The sequence below is a fragment of the Dictyostelium purpureum genome, assembly GCF_000190715.1.
Source record: "Dictyostelium purpureum unplaced genomic scaffold DICPUscaffold_415, whole genome shotgun sequence".
NCBI lineage: Eukaryota > Evosea > Eumycetozoa > Dictyosteliales > Dictyosteliaceae > Dictyostelium > Dictyostelium purpureum.
The window spans coordinates 7,050-24,549 of NW_003519751.1; the positions used below are offsets into that span (position 1 = coordinate 7,050).

The 17,500-nt window shown below is 23.6% G+C and overlaps 9 protein-coding genes across 9 annotated transcripts in view; 4 read left to right on the forward strand and 5 right to left on the reverse strand.

The window, feature by feature from the left end:
* Positions 1-193: 193 nt before the first annotated feature.
* On the reverse strand, positions 194-1,567 carry DICPUDRAFT_83890 (uncharacterized protein; the record flags this gene model as incomplete). The annotated part of the gene is made up of 1 exon (XM_003293282.1): positions 194-1,567. One exon carries the CDS (start codon positions 1,565-1,567, stop codon positions 194-196), a length of 1,374 nt encoding a protein of 457 aa, XP_003293330.1.
* Positions 1,568-3,494: 1,927 nt separating this feature from the next.
* DICPUDRAFT_83891 (uncharacterized protein) lies at positions 3,495-4,178 on the reverse strand (the record flags this gene model as incomplete). Its single annotated transcript, XM_003293283.1, has 1 exon — positions 3,495-4,178. One exon carries the CDS (start codon positions 4,176-4,178, stop codon positions 3,495-3,497), a length of 684 nt encoding a protein of 227 aa, XP_003293331.1.
* A 658-nt stretch (positions 4,179-4,836) lies between these two features.
* On the forward strand, positions 4,837-5,172 carry DICPUDRAFT_158149 (uncharacterized protein; the record flags this gene model as incomplete). Its single annotated transcript, XM_003293276.1, has 1 exon — positions 4,837-5,172. One exon carries the CDS (start codon positions 4,837-4,839, stop codon positions 5,170-5,172), a length of 336 nt encoding a protein of 111 aa, XP_003293324.1.
* A 940-nt stretch (positions 5,173-6,112) lies between these two features.
* Positions 6,113-7,499, reverse strand: DICPUDRAFT_83893 (uncharacterized protein; the record flags this gene model as incomplete). Its single annotated transcript, XM_003293284.1, has 2 exons — positions 6,113-6,973; positions 7,035-7,499. 2 exons carry the CDS (start codon positions 7,497-7,499, stop codon positions 6,113-6,115), a joined length of 1,326 nt encoding a protein of 441 aa, XP_003293332.1.
* Positions 7,500-8,734: 1,235 nt separating this feature from the next.
* Positions 8,735-9,477, forward strand: DICPUDRAFT_41864 (uncharacterized protein; the record flags this gene model as incomplete). The annotated part of the gene is made up of 2 exons (XM_003293277.1): positions 8,735-9,055; positions 9,196-9,477. Coding segments are annotated over 2 exons (603 nt in total), but the record flags the coding sequence as incomplete, so codon positions are not given.
* A 1,641-nt stretch (positions 9,478-11,118) lies between these two features.
* On the forward strand, positions 11,119-12,678 carry DICPUDRAFT_158153 (uncharacterized protein; the record flags this gene model as incomplete). Its single annotated transcript, XM_003293278.1, has 2 exons — positions 11,119-11,454; positions 11,521-12,678. 2 exons carry the CDS (start codon positions 11,119-11,121, stop codon positions 12,676-12,678), a joined length of 1,494 nt encoding a protein of 497 aa, XP_003293326.1.
* A 281-nt stretch (positions 12,679-12,959) lies between these two features.
* Positions 12,960-13,681, reverse strand: DICPUDRAFT_158154 (uncharacterized protein; the record flags this gene model as incomplete). Its single annotated transcript, XM_003293285.1, has 2 exons — positions 12,960-13,436; positions 13,514-13,681. The coding sequence occupies 2 exons, from the start codon at positions 13,679-13,681 to the stop codon at positions 12,960-12,962; spliced, it is 645 nt and encodes a 214-aa protein (XP_003293333.1).
* A 666-nt stretch (positions 13,682-14,347) lies between these two features.
* Positions 14,348-16,828, reverse strand: DICPUDRAFT_41865 (uncharacterized protein; the record flags this gene model as incomplete). Its single annotated transcript, XM_003293286.1, has 3 exons — positions 14,348-16,354; positions 16,428-16,677; positions 16,761-16,828. The coding sequence occupies 3 exons, from the start codon at positions 16,826-16,828 to the stop codon at positions 14,348-14,350; spliced, it is 2,325 nt and encodes a 774-aa protein (XP_003293334.1).
* Positions 16,829-17,286: 458 nt separating this feature from the next.
* DICPUDRAFT_158156 (uncharacterized protein) overlaps positions 17,287-17,500 on the forward strand; it is a gene marked incomplete at both ends in the record, with an annotated part of 1,413 nt that continues 1,199 nt past the window's right edge. Inside the window, one exon of the mRNA XM_003293279.1 lies at positions 17,287-17,500. This exon is cut by the window's right edge and continues 1,199 nt beyond it. Coding sequence (XP_003293327.1) covers positions 17,287-17,500 — 214 coding nt within the window.

Here is a 17,500-nt window from a genome sequence, read left to right on the forward strand (position 1 = left end):
ATTATTATTATTATTATTATTTTTTTTATTATTGTTTATTGTTTATTATTTTTATTATTAGTTTTATAATATTATTGATTTTGATTAATTATTTATTATTGTTGTATAGTGGTTATTGGTTGTAGATTATTTGAAATTGATATTGATGAGTGTTAATTATTGCTTCATGAGGGTTCCTAGACTTGATTTCTTATTAGAGTTGTTGATCTTCTTCGACTTTTTGATTTGTTTGTTTTGTCAAATGCTCTGCTTCATTTTGTTGATCATGATTTTCTTGAATTTCATTTTGGTCGGTTTCTTCAGCTATATAGTTTTCTTGTTGATTGATTACTGGGGATGATGCTATTGGTGAAATATTTGGTATTTGATAACTTATATAATTATAATTAAATTCTTCCTCACTATCGATGGAGTGTTGTTCAAGAGTTAAACCGAGGACTATTGGTTCAGGTTCTTGATGATTTTTTAAAAATTCTTGAAAATTCTTTTCTTCAATTTGTTGCGATAATGTTAATTCTTCTACCTGTTTTTCTTGTTCTGGACTATCAACTTGATTTTGATCATTTTCTTCTTGCTCTTCTTGATCTTGAGCTGGTGATTTTGGGGTTGATGATGGGGAGTTTGGATCTTGATAACACTTCCAGTTGTAATCGTAATCATCATCGCTATCGATAGGGTGATGCTCAAGTGTTAAAGAAAGACGTAAATTTTGATTTTGATTTTCATCATCATTATCAGATGATGCATATTGATCCATTTGATCTTGATTTAAAAGTGGGTGGGAATTTTCTTGATTGCTTTCTTCAGCTTGATTTTCTTCTTGTTGTTGGTTTCCTGGTGAATCTGGATCCTGATAACACTTATACTTGTAGTTAAATTCTTCATCACTATCTATAGGATGATGTTCAAGAGTTAAACCGAGTACTATTGGTTCAGGTTCTTTATGATTTTTTAAAAACTCTTGAAAATTATTTGCTTCAATTTGTTGCGATAAGGTCATCTCCCCAATTTGACTCTCTTCTTTTTCATTTTCTTCAATTTGTTGTTGACTAATCTCATCTGGCTCTTGTTTTTGAGATGGTGATTTTGGGGTTGCTGGTGGGGAATTTGGATCCTGATAACACCTATATTTGTAGTTAAATTCTTCATCACTATCTATAGGATGATGCTCAAGAGTTAATGAGAGGTGTAATTGCTCCTCTTCATTATTTTCTAAATTTTTTTCATCAAATTCTTGTTGTTGATCTTCATTTTTTTCTAAATGTTGTTGATTAACTTGTTTTTGTTGTTCTTCATTTTGTTCTAAATGTTGTTGATCAACTTCTTGCTGTTGATCATTTTGAATAACTAATTGTTCTTGTTCATCTTCTTGTTGTTGATGAACTGTAAAATAATTAACAACCAAAGTAGTTGGTTGGATTAATTGGGTTAACTTAAATTTCTTTATCATTTTTTCGGCTGTTGTAACACCTTCATTAAAAAATGATTTATTTTCTCCTCTTGCGTAAAATGTTTGGATAATCATATCCTTTAATAAATCCACTATTTTTTGTGGAGTTAATTTCATTTTTGAAAAATTATATTGAAAAAATTGTGATATTGTGTATTTGTAAAAAATGTAATAAAATAAAAATGTATGATATATAAAAAAGATGATTGTAATATAAGATATTGTGATATTGTGTATTTATAAAAAATGTAATAAAATAAAAATGTGTATGATATATAAAAAAGATGATTGTAATATAAGATATATAAAATAAAATTATAAAAATATGTAGTGTATATATTTATAAAAAATTTTATAAAAAAAGGTATAAAAAAAAATATTTAAAATAAAATTTAAAATTAAATTTTTTTTTATTAAAAAAATTTTATTTTTTTTTAATTAATATTATATTAAAGTATAAAATAATTATATATTTAAAGCTTTGAATTTAAAATAATCAAAAATAGTTATAATAACTCGATAATAAATACAATCAAGGTAATATTAATATGTTTCCCACATTTTTATTAATAAAAAACACACAATGTTATCAAATTTACCCCTTTCCTAAACCAATTAAAAATGTTATTTTATTATAATAATTAATAAAATATAATTATAGTGATTCATATATTTAATGGTAACTATAATCTATATTCAATAATTAGTCCTATTTTAAATTATTAATAAATGAACTTGAAATCTTTTCTGGGTCAACTTGGAACGTGTATATATTTGATAAATTTGATTCATTAAATTCTTCACTGATTAATATAAGATCACTTAAGCATGTACCATTAGTCTCTGAAAATTTTCTGACCTTGTCCAAATTAATTTTCTTGTATTACTTTCTAGTGTAATAATTCATAAAAAAAAAAAATTTTAATATTAAATTTTAATACAAAAAATTTAAAATAAATACACACCTATTCCATCATTTTTTAATATTCAATATTTTTTTGAGTTAAATGATCGGTTTTATCTGAAAACAATTTCCATAATTTACTCGAAATCTTATTACTATTTTCTATAGCCTTATGATATAACTATATATATTAAATTTATTAATCATTTAAATACTGAATAAATATATACGTTGATATAAATAATAGAGTGAAAAAAAAGTGTAATAAAAAATATGAATAAAAAGAGGGGAAAATAAAAATAAAAATTAATTATAAAATTTTAAAATTAATTTTTTTTAATTTTTTTTTATAATAAATTATTTTTTTTACAATAAACCAATAACTCTATTTGGTATATAAAATAACAATAGTTAAATACTGAATTTATAAATAATCAAAAATATGTAATGGTAATTTTAAATAATATTTAAAAATAAACATATACCACTACATTTTTAAAAAACCCCCATTATTGTTCCAATTCACCTATTTTTAAAAAAACAATATCATTAGTTAATTCATTTTTCAACCTCTTCATATCCATTTTTAATTATCATTTTTATATTATGCTAAATTTGATCATATAAACAAAATGATCTATAGTTTTTTCTAATATGTTTATTATTTTATTATCATTATTGTTTTGTTGGTTCAAAATATGGTTGTAATTATACCAAAAACTTTATTTAAATTTTTATAAATTAAAATGATTTTATTTTGTAAAAATATTTTATTTTTTTTTAAATTTTTTACCTTTTTTCTATTTTTGCTAAAATTTATTAATAAAAAATCAAAATTTAAAGGTATATATTCAGGTAAATAGTGTGTGTGTATATATTGTTTAATGTTTATATAATTTTAGAAATTTCCTTTTTAATTTAAAATATTTTTTTTTTTTTCATTTTTATAAAAAATAATTTTTTTATAAAATGTTACCAACAAAAAGATAAATACCCAATATATTTAATTATTAATTATGTTGTAAAATAAATTTTTAAAAATGAATAAAAAAAAAAAATATAAAAAAATAAAATTTTTTTTACAATATACAGTGTTTTTTATTAAATTAAATTTATCTATAAAAAGTTTATGAATATGATCTAGTTATCAATATTCATTTTATTTAATCTTGTATAAACCATTTGACCTAGAACCATTTCTAATCTCTCGATTTCTTCTTCAGATTGGTACAAAAGTGATTCTATAGCTTGCTTCTTAAAATATCTGAATTCATTTTTTTTACTTATTTCCTCTAATTCTTTTTCCTTTTCTTCATTTTTTTTGGCCATGATTTCGAGTTGAAAGTTTATAACATCTATATCATGTTCAAGAATTTCTAATTGCTTTTCATGTTCTTTTCTTATTTCTTTACAATTGGATTTTTCAATTTCGAGAGTAGTTTCTTCGATTTCATAATCCTCATGAGCGTTTTCAAGGGATTGTTCGGATTCTTCAATCTCTTTTTGCATTTTTCTTAGTGATATGGCATGGATTTCTCTGGCACTATCTTTTTCTTTTAATAAATATAACTTTTCAATTATTTCTTCTTTTGAATCCTTAATTTCATTTTCTAATTTAGAAATTTCCATTTGTTCTTCATAATAATATGGTCTTTTATTTCCAGTATTGATATTTTGAATTTTTATTTCCTTATCAATAATTTCTTCTTTGGTTTCTTCAATTTCCTTTTCATAATCATTGGCAAGCTTTTTGTTGATTATTTCATCTATTGTTCTAGTATCAACAGTTGGGATGGTTCTTATCTTTTTATTTCTTTGTTCCATTTTTGAATATAAATTATTTTGTATATCTGTAATTACAAATTTTTTTTTTTTTAAAAGTTATTAATATTTGTAATAAATTTTTATTTTTTTGTTTATTAATACTACTTACATGAATAATGTTAAAAGAAGGTCAATGTGGGTGAATTAAAAATAAAAATAAAAAAAAATTTTTTTTTTTTAAATTTAAAAATTTTTTATTTTAAAAATTATTTTTTAGATATGAAGGAATTTGTACCACACACCCCACACTATAAACCATTGCGTTGTGGGATTAATGTTTTTTTTTTTAAAAAAAATTTAAAATTTTAATATAATATAATTATTTGAACTTCATAATGTAAATGAGACTACTATTTTTTTAATAAACATATAAATCTTTATTAATTTTTTATTTTTAAATTTTAATTTAATAAAATATAATTATAATATGATTAAAAATGATTATAAACTCGTTATTATTAATTAATCACATAATTAAATGCAGATAATGCTTCTAAAAAAACAAAATAAATATATAATTGTAAGAGATATATTTTATATAAAATGTATGGAAAAACTTTAATAATCTATTATTAGATTTTATTATTTCTTTAAAAACTCTAGGTAAATTTAAATTTACACTTTTAAATATATATACCAATTCCTACTCCACTTTTAAATGTATATACCAATTCCAATTCCAACTCCAACTTCAACTCCAACTCCAACTCCAACTCCAACTCCAACTCCAACTCCAACTCCAACTCCAACTCCAACTCCAACTCCAACTCCAACTCCAACTCCAACTCCAACTCCAACTCCAACTCCAACTCCAACTCCAACTTCAATTCCAACTACAACTCCAACTCCAACTCCATTACCAAATCAAACTCCAACACCAACACCAAATCCTCAATTGATCCCAAGTCCACAACCAAAACCAAGACTAAAACAAAGACCAACTCCAAACCCCAACTCCAACTCCAATTACAATTTTAAATTTTATTTTTATTAACTATATCATTTATTTTTATTTAATTTAATTATAATACCCATTTTTTATTTTATCTGAAATTTTAGAACTCTTTTAAAAATAATGATATTGTCTTTAAATAATATTTATTTTATTTATTAAGTTTACTTAATCCAATTTCTTTTTTTAAGTTAAATTTAAGTTCTATTCTTCATTTATATACAGCTAATGCTCCACCAACAACACTTACTAATACAGCAACTGGTATAATGTGATTTTTTTGAAGAGCTTTCACAATTTGATTTGAAGTCTGGTGATACTAGAACTGAAAAGTCTGGATCGATAAGACATTGATTGCAATGTGGTATATCGATCCCGATGGTCATTGATTCGTTGGTTTTTGATATTAGTGAAGTTGTGAAAATTGTTGGGAGTTAATCTGAAATTGCCCTATTTATAAATCTACCATAGAGAACTTTACTATCACTGATTATCAAATAATGATATTGTTGATTCAGTTGATTTGATGTTAAAATCGATTGTATTTGACGATACTTACGATATCATCTGTTATTATAATGTGGACTTTGATCTATAGTTGGGAATAGATACTTTGATGTATCCTGGTTCTAATATACTACTTGACAATCAGATCCTTTTAAAGTTTTCCAAAAGCAAATTAGTTCTGAACTAATTTCGATATTTTTATTTGTTTGGTTTACAACCCAATTGTTTTCTAATGGGTATTCAATACATTTTAGAATTAAATTAATAAATTATTTAAATACAAAAAAACAAATAAAACACAATAAAAAATACTGATAACTTAATATATCATTAAAAATCATCTTCATAAAAAAAAAGGGGAAACATTCATTAATTTAAAACATTTCTAAAAAAAAAATTAAAAAAAAAATTAAAAAAAAATTAAAAGGAAAATTTGATTAAAAAAAATACAAATTAATTTTTTATTTTTTTTACTTCAATCATTATAGTAATTATAATCTTTTTCAGACCAGCCAAAATCTTCACGATTTTCCCATAACCATCTTGAACCGCCCATGATCTCATGGCCTGAATCGGTATCAATCAAATCTCTATAGAATAATACAGCATATCCCCTCCACTCTTCATAACCTGAACCATATTTCTTTAGTCTTTCTTTGTAAGTTAATGAATCATGGTCTGGTGACCCTGGTTCTTCATTTCTTGTTGTAGCATTAAAATCTGCATGAATGTATGATTCATCTGAAGAAATACTTGAATATTCAGAGTTGTCAGTTTCATCACTTTCAATTTGAACAGTTTTTGAAATTATTGTGTTTCCTTCATATGCTTTTATTGACCCTACTCTTTGTTTCTTCTTTTTTTGTGATTTAGATTCTACTTGGTTGGAATAGAGGTATCGTTTCAATATGTTAGAATGTACCTTACCATTTACCTTATTAACATATTTTTTTAAGTTCTCTTCATATAGCATTAATTCGTTTTCTTCCATTTCCTCTTCATGGTCCTCATGCTGTTCCTCTTTTTCTTTCTTTTCTTGATGATTAACAGTAATGTCTTTTAATTTTAGTATACCACTATTATCACTAATATTATTGTTGCTGTAGTTACCATTGGTATTTCTATTATAATAATCTATTAAATAATTTAAAATTGTTATTCTATTTTGTAAAAAATCTTTAATACCAAATAATTGGCATATTTGAGCTTTAGTGTCTGCAAATTGTTCTTTCTTTTTATTCTCTTCAGGTTTATAAATAAAATCTTTATTAAAAATAAGATTTAAATCCAACATTTCCTCTTTAAGTCTATATCGAATTGTAATAAACTCAATGCACTAATTTAAAAAAAAATTAGTATTATTCATTTTTTTAAATTAATAATTATATTATACATACAATTATTTCTGGAATAAAAGAATCTGAAATAATTTGATAAATAATCAAAGTTAATGATGATGACAATGAACTGATGTACCCCTTCTCAAATTTAAACTTGTCACATATACCAAGATCCTTGATTTTAGATTTAACCCATGGTTTTGGGAAATTGGTTTTACTCTTTTCTTCTTCATTTGAAACTGTACATGCTAAACTATTAAGAAATGTCCCAGTAGTGAATAAAATGGGTAATGATGTTAATAAATCGCCTATTTTTACTTTAATTCTTTCATTTGATCCCAAAACATCTTCATTTCTTTTTATACCAATTGCAATTGAAAGTTTAATTATAGTATCTATATAATTATTGCCAAAATCATTAAGGAACTTGTAAGACTCTGATGAAATTGAATAAGGTGCATTTTGTGAGAGATTTTGATCTTGAATAAATTTTTTTAATGTTTTTTTTGTAATTTTATCCATTATTTTTTATTTGTAAATAAAAAAAATGTATATTACAAATGGGTGAAATAATTATAAAAAAAAAAATTATTTATAAAAATTAATGATCTCTATAATCAAAGAAAAAAAATAAATAAAAATAAATAAAAAAAAATTTTCTTGTTTTTTAAAGTGAATCAAAGAATGATTACGATATTTCATCCCAATAAAAAAGGATATTATCAATAAAAAAAGAAAATGTTATTGTTTGTGTGTTTACATTCTTTTATTGTGAATATTTAACCAAAGTTTTTACTTTGGTTATATAAATAAAAAGAAATAATAGTTCCAAAATAAAGAAAATAAAATGAATAAATTTTTTTAATTTTTTTTAAAAAATTTTGAAAAAAAAAAAAAAAAAGATTTTTTTAAATAGTTATTATAAAATACACATAATTTTAATTTTCAAACAATTTCTAAATACTGAAAATACATATCTAAAAAAAGTGTTATTGATGTTATTTCATAAAGTAAAATATTAAAAAAAAATGAAATATTTAAAATCATTTGATGATAATTAATTGTGGTAATGATAATTTTTTAAAAAAAAGTAAAAAGTAAGATTTTTAAAATTAAGTTATTTGGAAAACTTGGTTTATTTTCTAAAATTTGTTTTGAATGTGTTTATGATATAGTAAAATGAAACAAAATCTGTAGTTGCTTGCATATACCTTTAATTATTTTTTTTTCAATCGCAAATTTATTATTAGGTAGATTATTACCACAATTTTTCCCATCCATTTTATACCCAAATCAAAATGAACCAATAGATTACCAAGATACTCTATCTGCTTTTCAACCCCTTACTCTAGGGATTTTTAGTTTCTAAAGTAAAAACAACATTCTATCATTGAAGCATCCTGGGAATCTTAGATTTAAACAACCTTTACAAATAATCATTTTCGTTGAATCCTTTGCACAAGAGTTGTTTCTTTGCATCATCCATTAGCTCTTTAGTTTTTTTTTGAGTTCATCTGATTTTCTTTGTTGTTTGATAATGAATGATGATGACTTGATGTATCATTAAAAACCATCTTTACTTTAAAAAATACAAAAACAAAAATATAAAAACTTTTATTTTTTTTATAAATAATAAAAATCTCAGGGAATCGTAAAAAAAAATTTTTTTTATTTTAATTTTTTTTTTTTTTATTTTTTAAAATTTTTTTTTAAAACAAACACATATATATAGTTATTATAATTCTTTGTATCAAATAATGGCATCAAAAAAAAAAGATAAAAATATTAATAATAATATTAATAATAATAGTAATAATAAAAATAATAAAACTAAAATTAAATACACACTGGAGGATATTTTAGTTGATTTCAATTCATTAGAAGACAAGTATATGTGTGAAATTTGTGCCGAATGTTTATTTAAAGATTTAAATAAAATAGAAGCATTCCAATGTAAAGAGGGTCATGTTTTTTGTACGAGTTGTTGGACCCAATCTTTAGCAAGAAAAAAAGAATGTATGGCTTGTAGAGCTCCATGTGATTTTAAAACTTTATCAAAAAATATATTACTTCAAAAAGTATGTAAAATATTAATTTTTTTAAAATTTTTTAAAAATTAAACTTTATATTAATAAATTTATAGGATTTTAGAGAAAAAAAAGTATGTTGCCCAAATATTTATAGATATATTGGTGGAAATATTGTAAAAGATGAAAAGCTTGGTTGTAGAATGATAATTTCTTTTGATGAATTAGAAAGTCATTTAAAAAATTGTCTATATGAATTTATAGAGTGTCCTTTTAATAAAAGTACTACCCCAAAGGAATCAAAATGTTACTGTATAATTAGAAAAAATTTAATTAAAAAACATCAAGAAGTATGCACTATAACCATTGGTGTTTGCACATATTGTCAAGTTGATTTCGGAAAAAAAGAGATTTTAAAACAGCATCAAGATACAACTTGCCCAAAATATTTGGTTAAATGTACTCAAGAATGCAAAAATGGTAAACCTGGTAACAATAATTTTGTTATGGTCGAAAGAGGCAATTTACAAAACCATATTAAAAATGATTGTCCCAAAACTCAAATCCAATGCAAATATATAGATGGTGGCTGCACTGAAGTTTTTCAAAGATGTGATCAGATAAAACATTTAAATGATGTTAACCACTCTGTTTATATTCAAAATATTATGGATCAACAATTTAAAGCATCACAAGAAATGGTAGCTAAGCTAACAATAGAAAATCAAGAACTTCAAAAAAAACTAGACCAATATTCAATTAAAATTAACCAGTTAGAACTAAAATATAATAACACAAATTCATTCTTAACCCAAATCAAAGAAGATCTTGAAAACAATACAACTAAAACTCACCAGTTACAAATTGGGTATAATACTGTAAATTCATTATTAACCCAAACCAAAAAAGATCTCGAAAACAATACAACTAAAACTCACCAGTTGCAAATTGGGTATAATACTGCAAATTCATTATTAACCCAAACCAAAAAAGATATTAAAGACCAGTATGATTTCACAAAATCATTTATAATCCATATCAAAAAAAATTTTGAAGATCAATATTCAACTAAAATTAGCAAGTTAGAAAAGTATAATCATGAAAAAGACTCCAAAACAATACTTAAAGACTACAAATATAAGAATAGATGGGAACATACCTATAATCCTCACTTAAAAAATTTCGTATCACCAGGAATTATTTTTGGTACTAATAATTTTTTTATTACCATAGATAATTTAATTAATCAAATTTCACTTTCGTTAGTTTTAGGGTTATTTAGTTCATCTAGAAATGTTATGTTTACTATAAAATTGTATAAAATCGGTGGTCATGATGACTTTAGATTTCAAAGCAAATGTATTCGATTTACCCATTCAAGTTCAACCATAACAGCCAATCTTCCAGTTGATTTTCCCCATCAATATTTAAATAAGGGTAAACTAACTTTTGGAATTTCAATAGAGATAATAAAAGAACCATTACAAACCCTCCGGGATAAAAATCAGGATCTCCAAATAGATCAGGATCTCGAAGTAGATTAGATAAAGTTAACATTAAAAAATAAAAAAATAAATAAATTTTAAATGTATCATTAAAATCATCTTCACTTCATAAAACTTCCCTCGGGAATACCCCCATCAACTAAAAATTAGTTGATGCCCCTAAATCCTAATTAATTTCACAAGCTTAGGATTTGTGTGATTTTTAAAAAATATTTAGAAAAATTATTAAATTTTTTATGGGTCTTGGTTTTTATTCCTTTCACAATTTTTTTAAAAATTAAAAAATACAGATTTATTTTTAAAAATATAGTATAAAATAAATAAGAAAAAAACCCTATCTATTAAAATACAAAAACAACTTTATTATAGGTATTTTAAAATACTTAAAAAAAGTTTTTAATTAAATAAATTTTATTAATTTTTATTTAAATAAAAAATTAAATTGTGTTTAATATATATTAAAGAAAAAATTTATCTTATTTTTTTAAAAAAATTTATAAATCTCAAGAATCAAAAAAAAAAAAAAATTTAATTTTAATTTTTTTTTTATTTTCTGTATAATTTTTAAAACTAACACATAAAAAAAAACCTAATTCCCTGTATCAAATAATGCTTTTAAGTAGAAAATATAAAAATATTAATAATAATAATAATAATAATAATAATAATAATAATAACTATAATAAAAATAATAAAACTAAAATTAAATACACATTAGAGGATATTTTAGTTGATTTCAATTCATTAGAAGATAAGTATATGTGTGAAATTTGTGCCGAATGTTTATTTAAAGATTTAAATAAAATAGAAGCATTCCAATGTAAAGAGGGTCATGTTTTTTGTACGAGTTGTTGGACCCAATCTTTAGCAAGAAAAAAAGAATGTATGGCTTGTAGAGCTCCATGTGATTTTAAAACTTTATCAAAAAATATATTACTTCAAAAAGTATGTAAAATATTAATTTTTTTAAAATTTTTTAAAAATTAAAACTTTATATTAATAAATTTATAGGATTTTAGAGAAAAAAAAGTATGTTGCCCAAATATTTATAGAAATGCTGGTGGAAAGATTGTAAAGGATGAAAAATTTGGTTGTAAAATGATATTTTCTTTTGATGAATTAGAAAGCCATTTAAAAAACTGTCCATATGAATTTATAGAGTGTCCTTTTAATAAAAGTAATACCCCAAAAGAATCAAAATGTTACTGTATTATTAGAAAAAATTCAATTAAAAAACATCAAGAAGTATGCAGTATAACCATTGGTGTTTGCACATATTGTCAAGTTGATTTCGGAAAAAAAGAGATTTTAAAACAGCATCAAGATACAACTTGCCCAAAATATTTGGTTAAATGCACTCAAGAATGCAAAAATGGTAAACCTGGTAACAATAATTTTGTTATGGTCGAAAGAGGCAATTTACAAAACCATATTAAAAACGATTGTCCCAAAACTCAAATCCAATGCAAATATATAGATGGTGGCTGCACTGAAATTTTTCAAAGATGTGATCAAGTAAAACATTTAAATGATGTTAACCACTCTGTTTATATTCAAAATATAAGGGATCAACAATTTAAAGCATCACAAGAAATGGTAGCTAAGCTAACAATAGAAAATCAAGAACTTCAAAAAAAACTAGACCAATATTCAATTAAAATTAACCAGTTAGAACTAAAATATAATAACACAAATTCACTCTTAACCCAAAACAAAAAAGATTTTGAAGAATTTACTTATTCCCAAACATTTGCAAATAATAGATTTTACAATTATATAAATGAGAAAGAGTCCAAAACAATTCTTAAAGAGAATAAATATAAAAATAGATGGGAACATAGTTTTAATCCTCTTTATGAAAAATTCGTATCACCAGAAATTATTTTTGGTTATAATAAATTTCTTATTACAATAACCAAAACTCAAATTTCAATTTCGTTAGCATTAGGGTTATTTAGTTCATCTAGAAATGTTATGTTTACTATAAAATTGAATGATGACATTGTACTTCAATGCAAATGTACTCGATTCACCCATACAGACTCAACTAGAAGAGCTAATCTTCCAGTTGGTTTTCCCTATCAATATTTAAATAATGGTAAATTAACTTTTGAAATTTCAATAGAGATTATAGACGAACCACCATTACAACCATTAAAGAGTGTATAATCATGATTCAATACCATTAGATTAAAAAAAGCCAATTTAAATTAAAGTTAATAAAAAAATATAAAAAAAAAAAATAAATAAACATAAAAAAAAAAAAAAAAAAATTTCCCCATATTATTTTTTATTTTTAAATATTTGTTTTGTGTAACAAATAAAATTTTATTTAATTTATGTTTTTAATAAAATTTAAAATAAATAATAATAAATTATTATTTTAAATATTTTTATTATTCAAAATTGATTAAATAATAATAAGAATTAAGATTTTGTTATAAAAAACCTTATCTATTTGAAGCTAATGTAAAAATACCAGCACAGAATGCAGTGAAACAAGCAGCTAATGCAGCCCACCAACCACCACCTGGAATCCATCTATAATCATCATCGTTACCGATAATCTTATCGCACCATCTTTCTTTACAGACTGAAAGGTTTGAAGTATCTTCATCAAATTTCTTTGGAAGAGCCAATAATGTAAAGAATGAAATAAAGAGCATAACAACACCAGCGATAGCACAACCAATGCAAAGTAATTTCCAAACACATGATCTACATAATTTTGGTGAGACGAGTAAAATAATTTGTAAAAGAGCAGTACCAAGAGCAAGAGCACCAGCAATAACCAAGAATGAAAGGCAAGAGTTTAAAACTGTTGAGATTTCTTCAGTTTTAAATGGATTTACACCAGCTCTAGCAACACATGCACCAATAGCTGCATTATCTATAATATCGTCACTGTCATATTTAACTGTTAATTTCTATAATATAAAAAAAGATGTTTATTAATTAAAATAATTATTTTAAAATTTTAAATAAAAGATTGTAAGATATTTACATCAGTACCCTCGACTTGACAACTAAACTCTTTCCATTTATAATTAACTACAGTTTGTTTGGTGAAAGTATTTTCTTTTAATTTGATTTCGTACCATGGAAGAATTAACGCTATAACAATACCAACTAATACAACAACTTGTAAAGCAATACCAATTTTTAATTTCATTTTTTAGTTATTATTTTTTCTTTTTAATATATATAATTTTACAACAATTTAAATAAATAAATAAAATACAATGTAAACTCTAAACTATTTAGAATAAAAAAAAAAAAATAAAAGATTAATTTTTTAAACTATTTATAAAGATTTTTTTTTTTCAGTTTAATCCAAAAAATGATTTTTATTTTTTTTTTAATTTTTTATTTTTATTTATTTTTAAAAATGGATTGAATTATTTGAAAAAAAAAAAAAAAAAAAAAAAATTTCAGTTTTCAAATAATTTAGGAGAGTGTGAAACTTGATCATTTCCCCCCAATTTTTTTTTTTATTATTATTTTTGTTTTTTTATTATAATAAAAGATTTGATTAATTAATTAATTAAAACTAAACAATAATTTTTTACCAATTTTATAATAATCATTTCATTTCACCTTTTTTTGCAAGGCAGTAATCAGAAAAAAATTAAATATCCACTTCGTTGAAAATTGTAATAAATAATTATAATAAACACTCTTTTATTTTGTTTTGTTTTTATTTTGTTTTTTTTTTATTTATTTTATACAAAAATATTTTATAAAAAAAAAAATTTAATTTTTTTTTATTAATAAAAAATCCCTTTTTTATAATTTTTTTTTTTTTTTTACCTATTTTAAAATTTGATTTTGATTATTATTATTTTAGTTTTAATAAAACCAAGTATTTAGTTCTACACTGTGATTTGTTATAAATTACATATTCATTATGAGTAAAAGATGTGATAACACTAGATTCTATGATTGGACCGACTTGGATTGTTGATTCTTCTTCGAAACTGTTACTTCCTCTTAAAGAGTCAAAAAGTGCTGGAGCTTTTTTACCTATTGCTTTTGTGCTATTAAAACCGTACATTGGTTCTTCCATATAGGTATCTTGATAAATTGGTAAAGATGAACCTAGTGCAACATCACAAATTGATAACACTGCAACTGGATACTCTTTGGTTGGGTAACAATAACCCAATGATACATTGATTGTATCAGCAAAATATAAACCTTTGCCAGCTCTATAACCAGTTTTTGGAGCTTCAGGGGGTGCAATTCTAAAGCCATTTGATAAAATACCAATCCAATTTGTAATTCTAGATCCATGGAATAATAACATACGTTGGTTGAATTCCCATTGTTTAAATTGTTCCTCTTCACCGTTTCTCTCAACTGAAAAGATATCTTGAATTTCAAAGTTAGAAAGGTTCTCGATGTTTGGATCGGTTGTAGATAAAAGATAGTCTTCGACATTTTTGAATAATGAGGATTCTCTTGATAATGCTTCAAGCTTGCTGTTAAGAATGGAGTAGTTATCATCAATTGAATTACCAGATGAAGCTTTTTGAGAGAGTTTTCTAAGGTTGTTGGCAACTTCAATTTCGCTAAGTGCATCAACTAAACGCATGGATTTAATTAAAAGCTCTGTGCTATTTATAACGGGGATCTTTGAACCAATAGATGAGAACGAATGTGGAATAATAGTATAGAAACGTGATGAGGCTTCCATTAATTGACTTTGTTTCAATGGGTTTTCTTTTTCATCAGTTTCAATAATATCTTGAATTTGGGTTAAAGCCTTGTATGCCATTTTAACTTGATTTTGTGAAATTTTGCCGAGTGGCATCTTTTTTTCATCAAATTGAAGTGCAGATAGTTGTTTCTTCATTAGGTCACTATCGAAAAGGGTTTTAACTAGTTCCTGTACAGCAACTGGAAGCTTGGATGGCTTGGTATCAAAGGATGGTTGTGGTTCGGATGATGAGCCATCATAGTAATCATCAGTACTAACATTATCTTCGAGATCTACCAAATAGTATTTACCATTTTGCTTTTTGTAGTTGGCTCTCTCTGACCATTTTACACCCGATTTATCTTCAAAACGCTCTTCAAATTCTTTTGATGCACTGGCAAAGGACGAATGATCGTGTTCCATTGTACCACCAGAGGAGGTACCAATACGACCCCATCTGCAATAGACCCAATAAGTTGAACGGACTTTAATAAGTTGTAAAATATAAAAGCTATTATTATTATGGACCAAATCTGTATAACTCATGCTAATATTGAAAGCATAGTCGCCATATTCTTCGTCATTCTTTACCACAATCTCACCTGATTTGGCTTTGCTGAACTCTGGATCGACTTTTAATAAAACTGAGTCCTTTTTGATGTTATCTTTAAATAAAAATGTTTTTGCTGATGGTTCAGAGTCGATTAATTCTTCATTGTTACCTTCGTTATCGATCCAATTACTAGTGCTGCCCAATGGAACAATACTCTCCAAATCCAAGTTTTCGTGTGGATGAATGTGAGAGAAATGAAAATCTTTAAAGAACTTTGCGCTTGATGGTATCACACTTTTATCAAGAACCCAACGATATCTTTTATTTGAACTGCCATGCCAATTACAACGTGAAAAAGATGAAGTATAACCTCTACAATAATAATTCTTGCCATCATATAAAACTGTTAAACCATTACATGTGGGGCATGGACCATTTCTACCAAATACTAGACCATCTGCAAGAAAATGAAGATTGTAATTTGGTGAGAGTGAATCTAATTTTGGATAGTTTTCTAAAAATAACTTTTTAATAATGGCTGGCTTTAACTGTTCACCAATAATATCTTTAACTCTCCAAACTTCATCATAGTACTAAAAAAAAAAAAATATAGTTAGTTTGTGAAAGTAATTAATTATAGTTTGTTATGCCCAAAGTATAACTTACAGTTTTTAATGATGAATCTAAGTTATCATCAGATTGTTTTAAAACTGCCCTAATATTAATTTGATCGTCCCATCTTAATAGTTCATAATGCTTTAATTGATTAATATAAAATACTTTGGACTTGGCAAAATCTACACATGATAAATGGTACCACTTAACATCATAGCCATCAAAAACACGGGAAGGAGTTTCAACACCAATACGAATAGCATTCATTGCTATAGTTGATCTACACTTTTTACATGACGATCTAAATATAAAAATAAATTAATATCATTGAATATTTTTTTTTTTTTTTTTATTTATTTTTTTTTTATTTATTTATTTATTTACCTATTTGATTTGGAATATTCTACTTGATGTCTTAAATCTTCATGTTGAACAAATTTTTCTTTTTCCATTTTTTAAACAAATATTATTATTTTAAAAGAATAGAAAGATTTAGGAATGAATAAAAGATTTTTTTTTATTTGTAAAAAAATAAACAAAAAAAAAAGATTAAAAATAAATTATTGCTTCCATATTGATCAATATTTATAAAAAAAAAATATTAAAAAAAAAAAATTAAAAATTAAAAATTTTTTTTTTTTTTAATAAAATATTAATTTTTTGGAAAAATTTCTTTTAGAGTTATTAACACCACAATAATAATAATAATTATTATTAAATAATAATAATAAATAACATGTACCCAAATAAAATTATTTTACCCAATGTTATGGGTTATAATCTTGATCATTTTTATTTTGATGATCATGACGGTAAAAAAAAAGTAAATTTATCATTATATTTACAAAATTATATTATCAAATTAATATGTTATAAATATAATAAAGTCAACAAATATATATATAAAGAAATGAAATTTCATAGAAATGACATTATTAATAATTTAATTTTTGTAAATTGGCATTGGTTCAAAACAGTATCAAATAATATCACAACAATAACAAATTTTAATTTCAATTTAGATCATTCACCAATAAGTTTAAGAAAATTTATAAATCTTACTAACCCAAATCTTAATAACTATAATAATTATAATTATAATAATAATAACAATAATAATAACA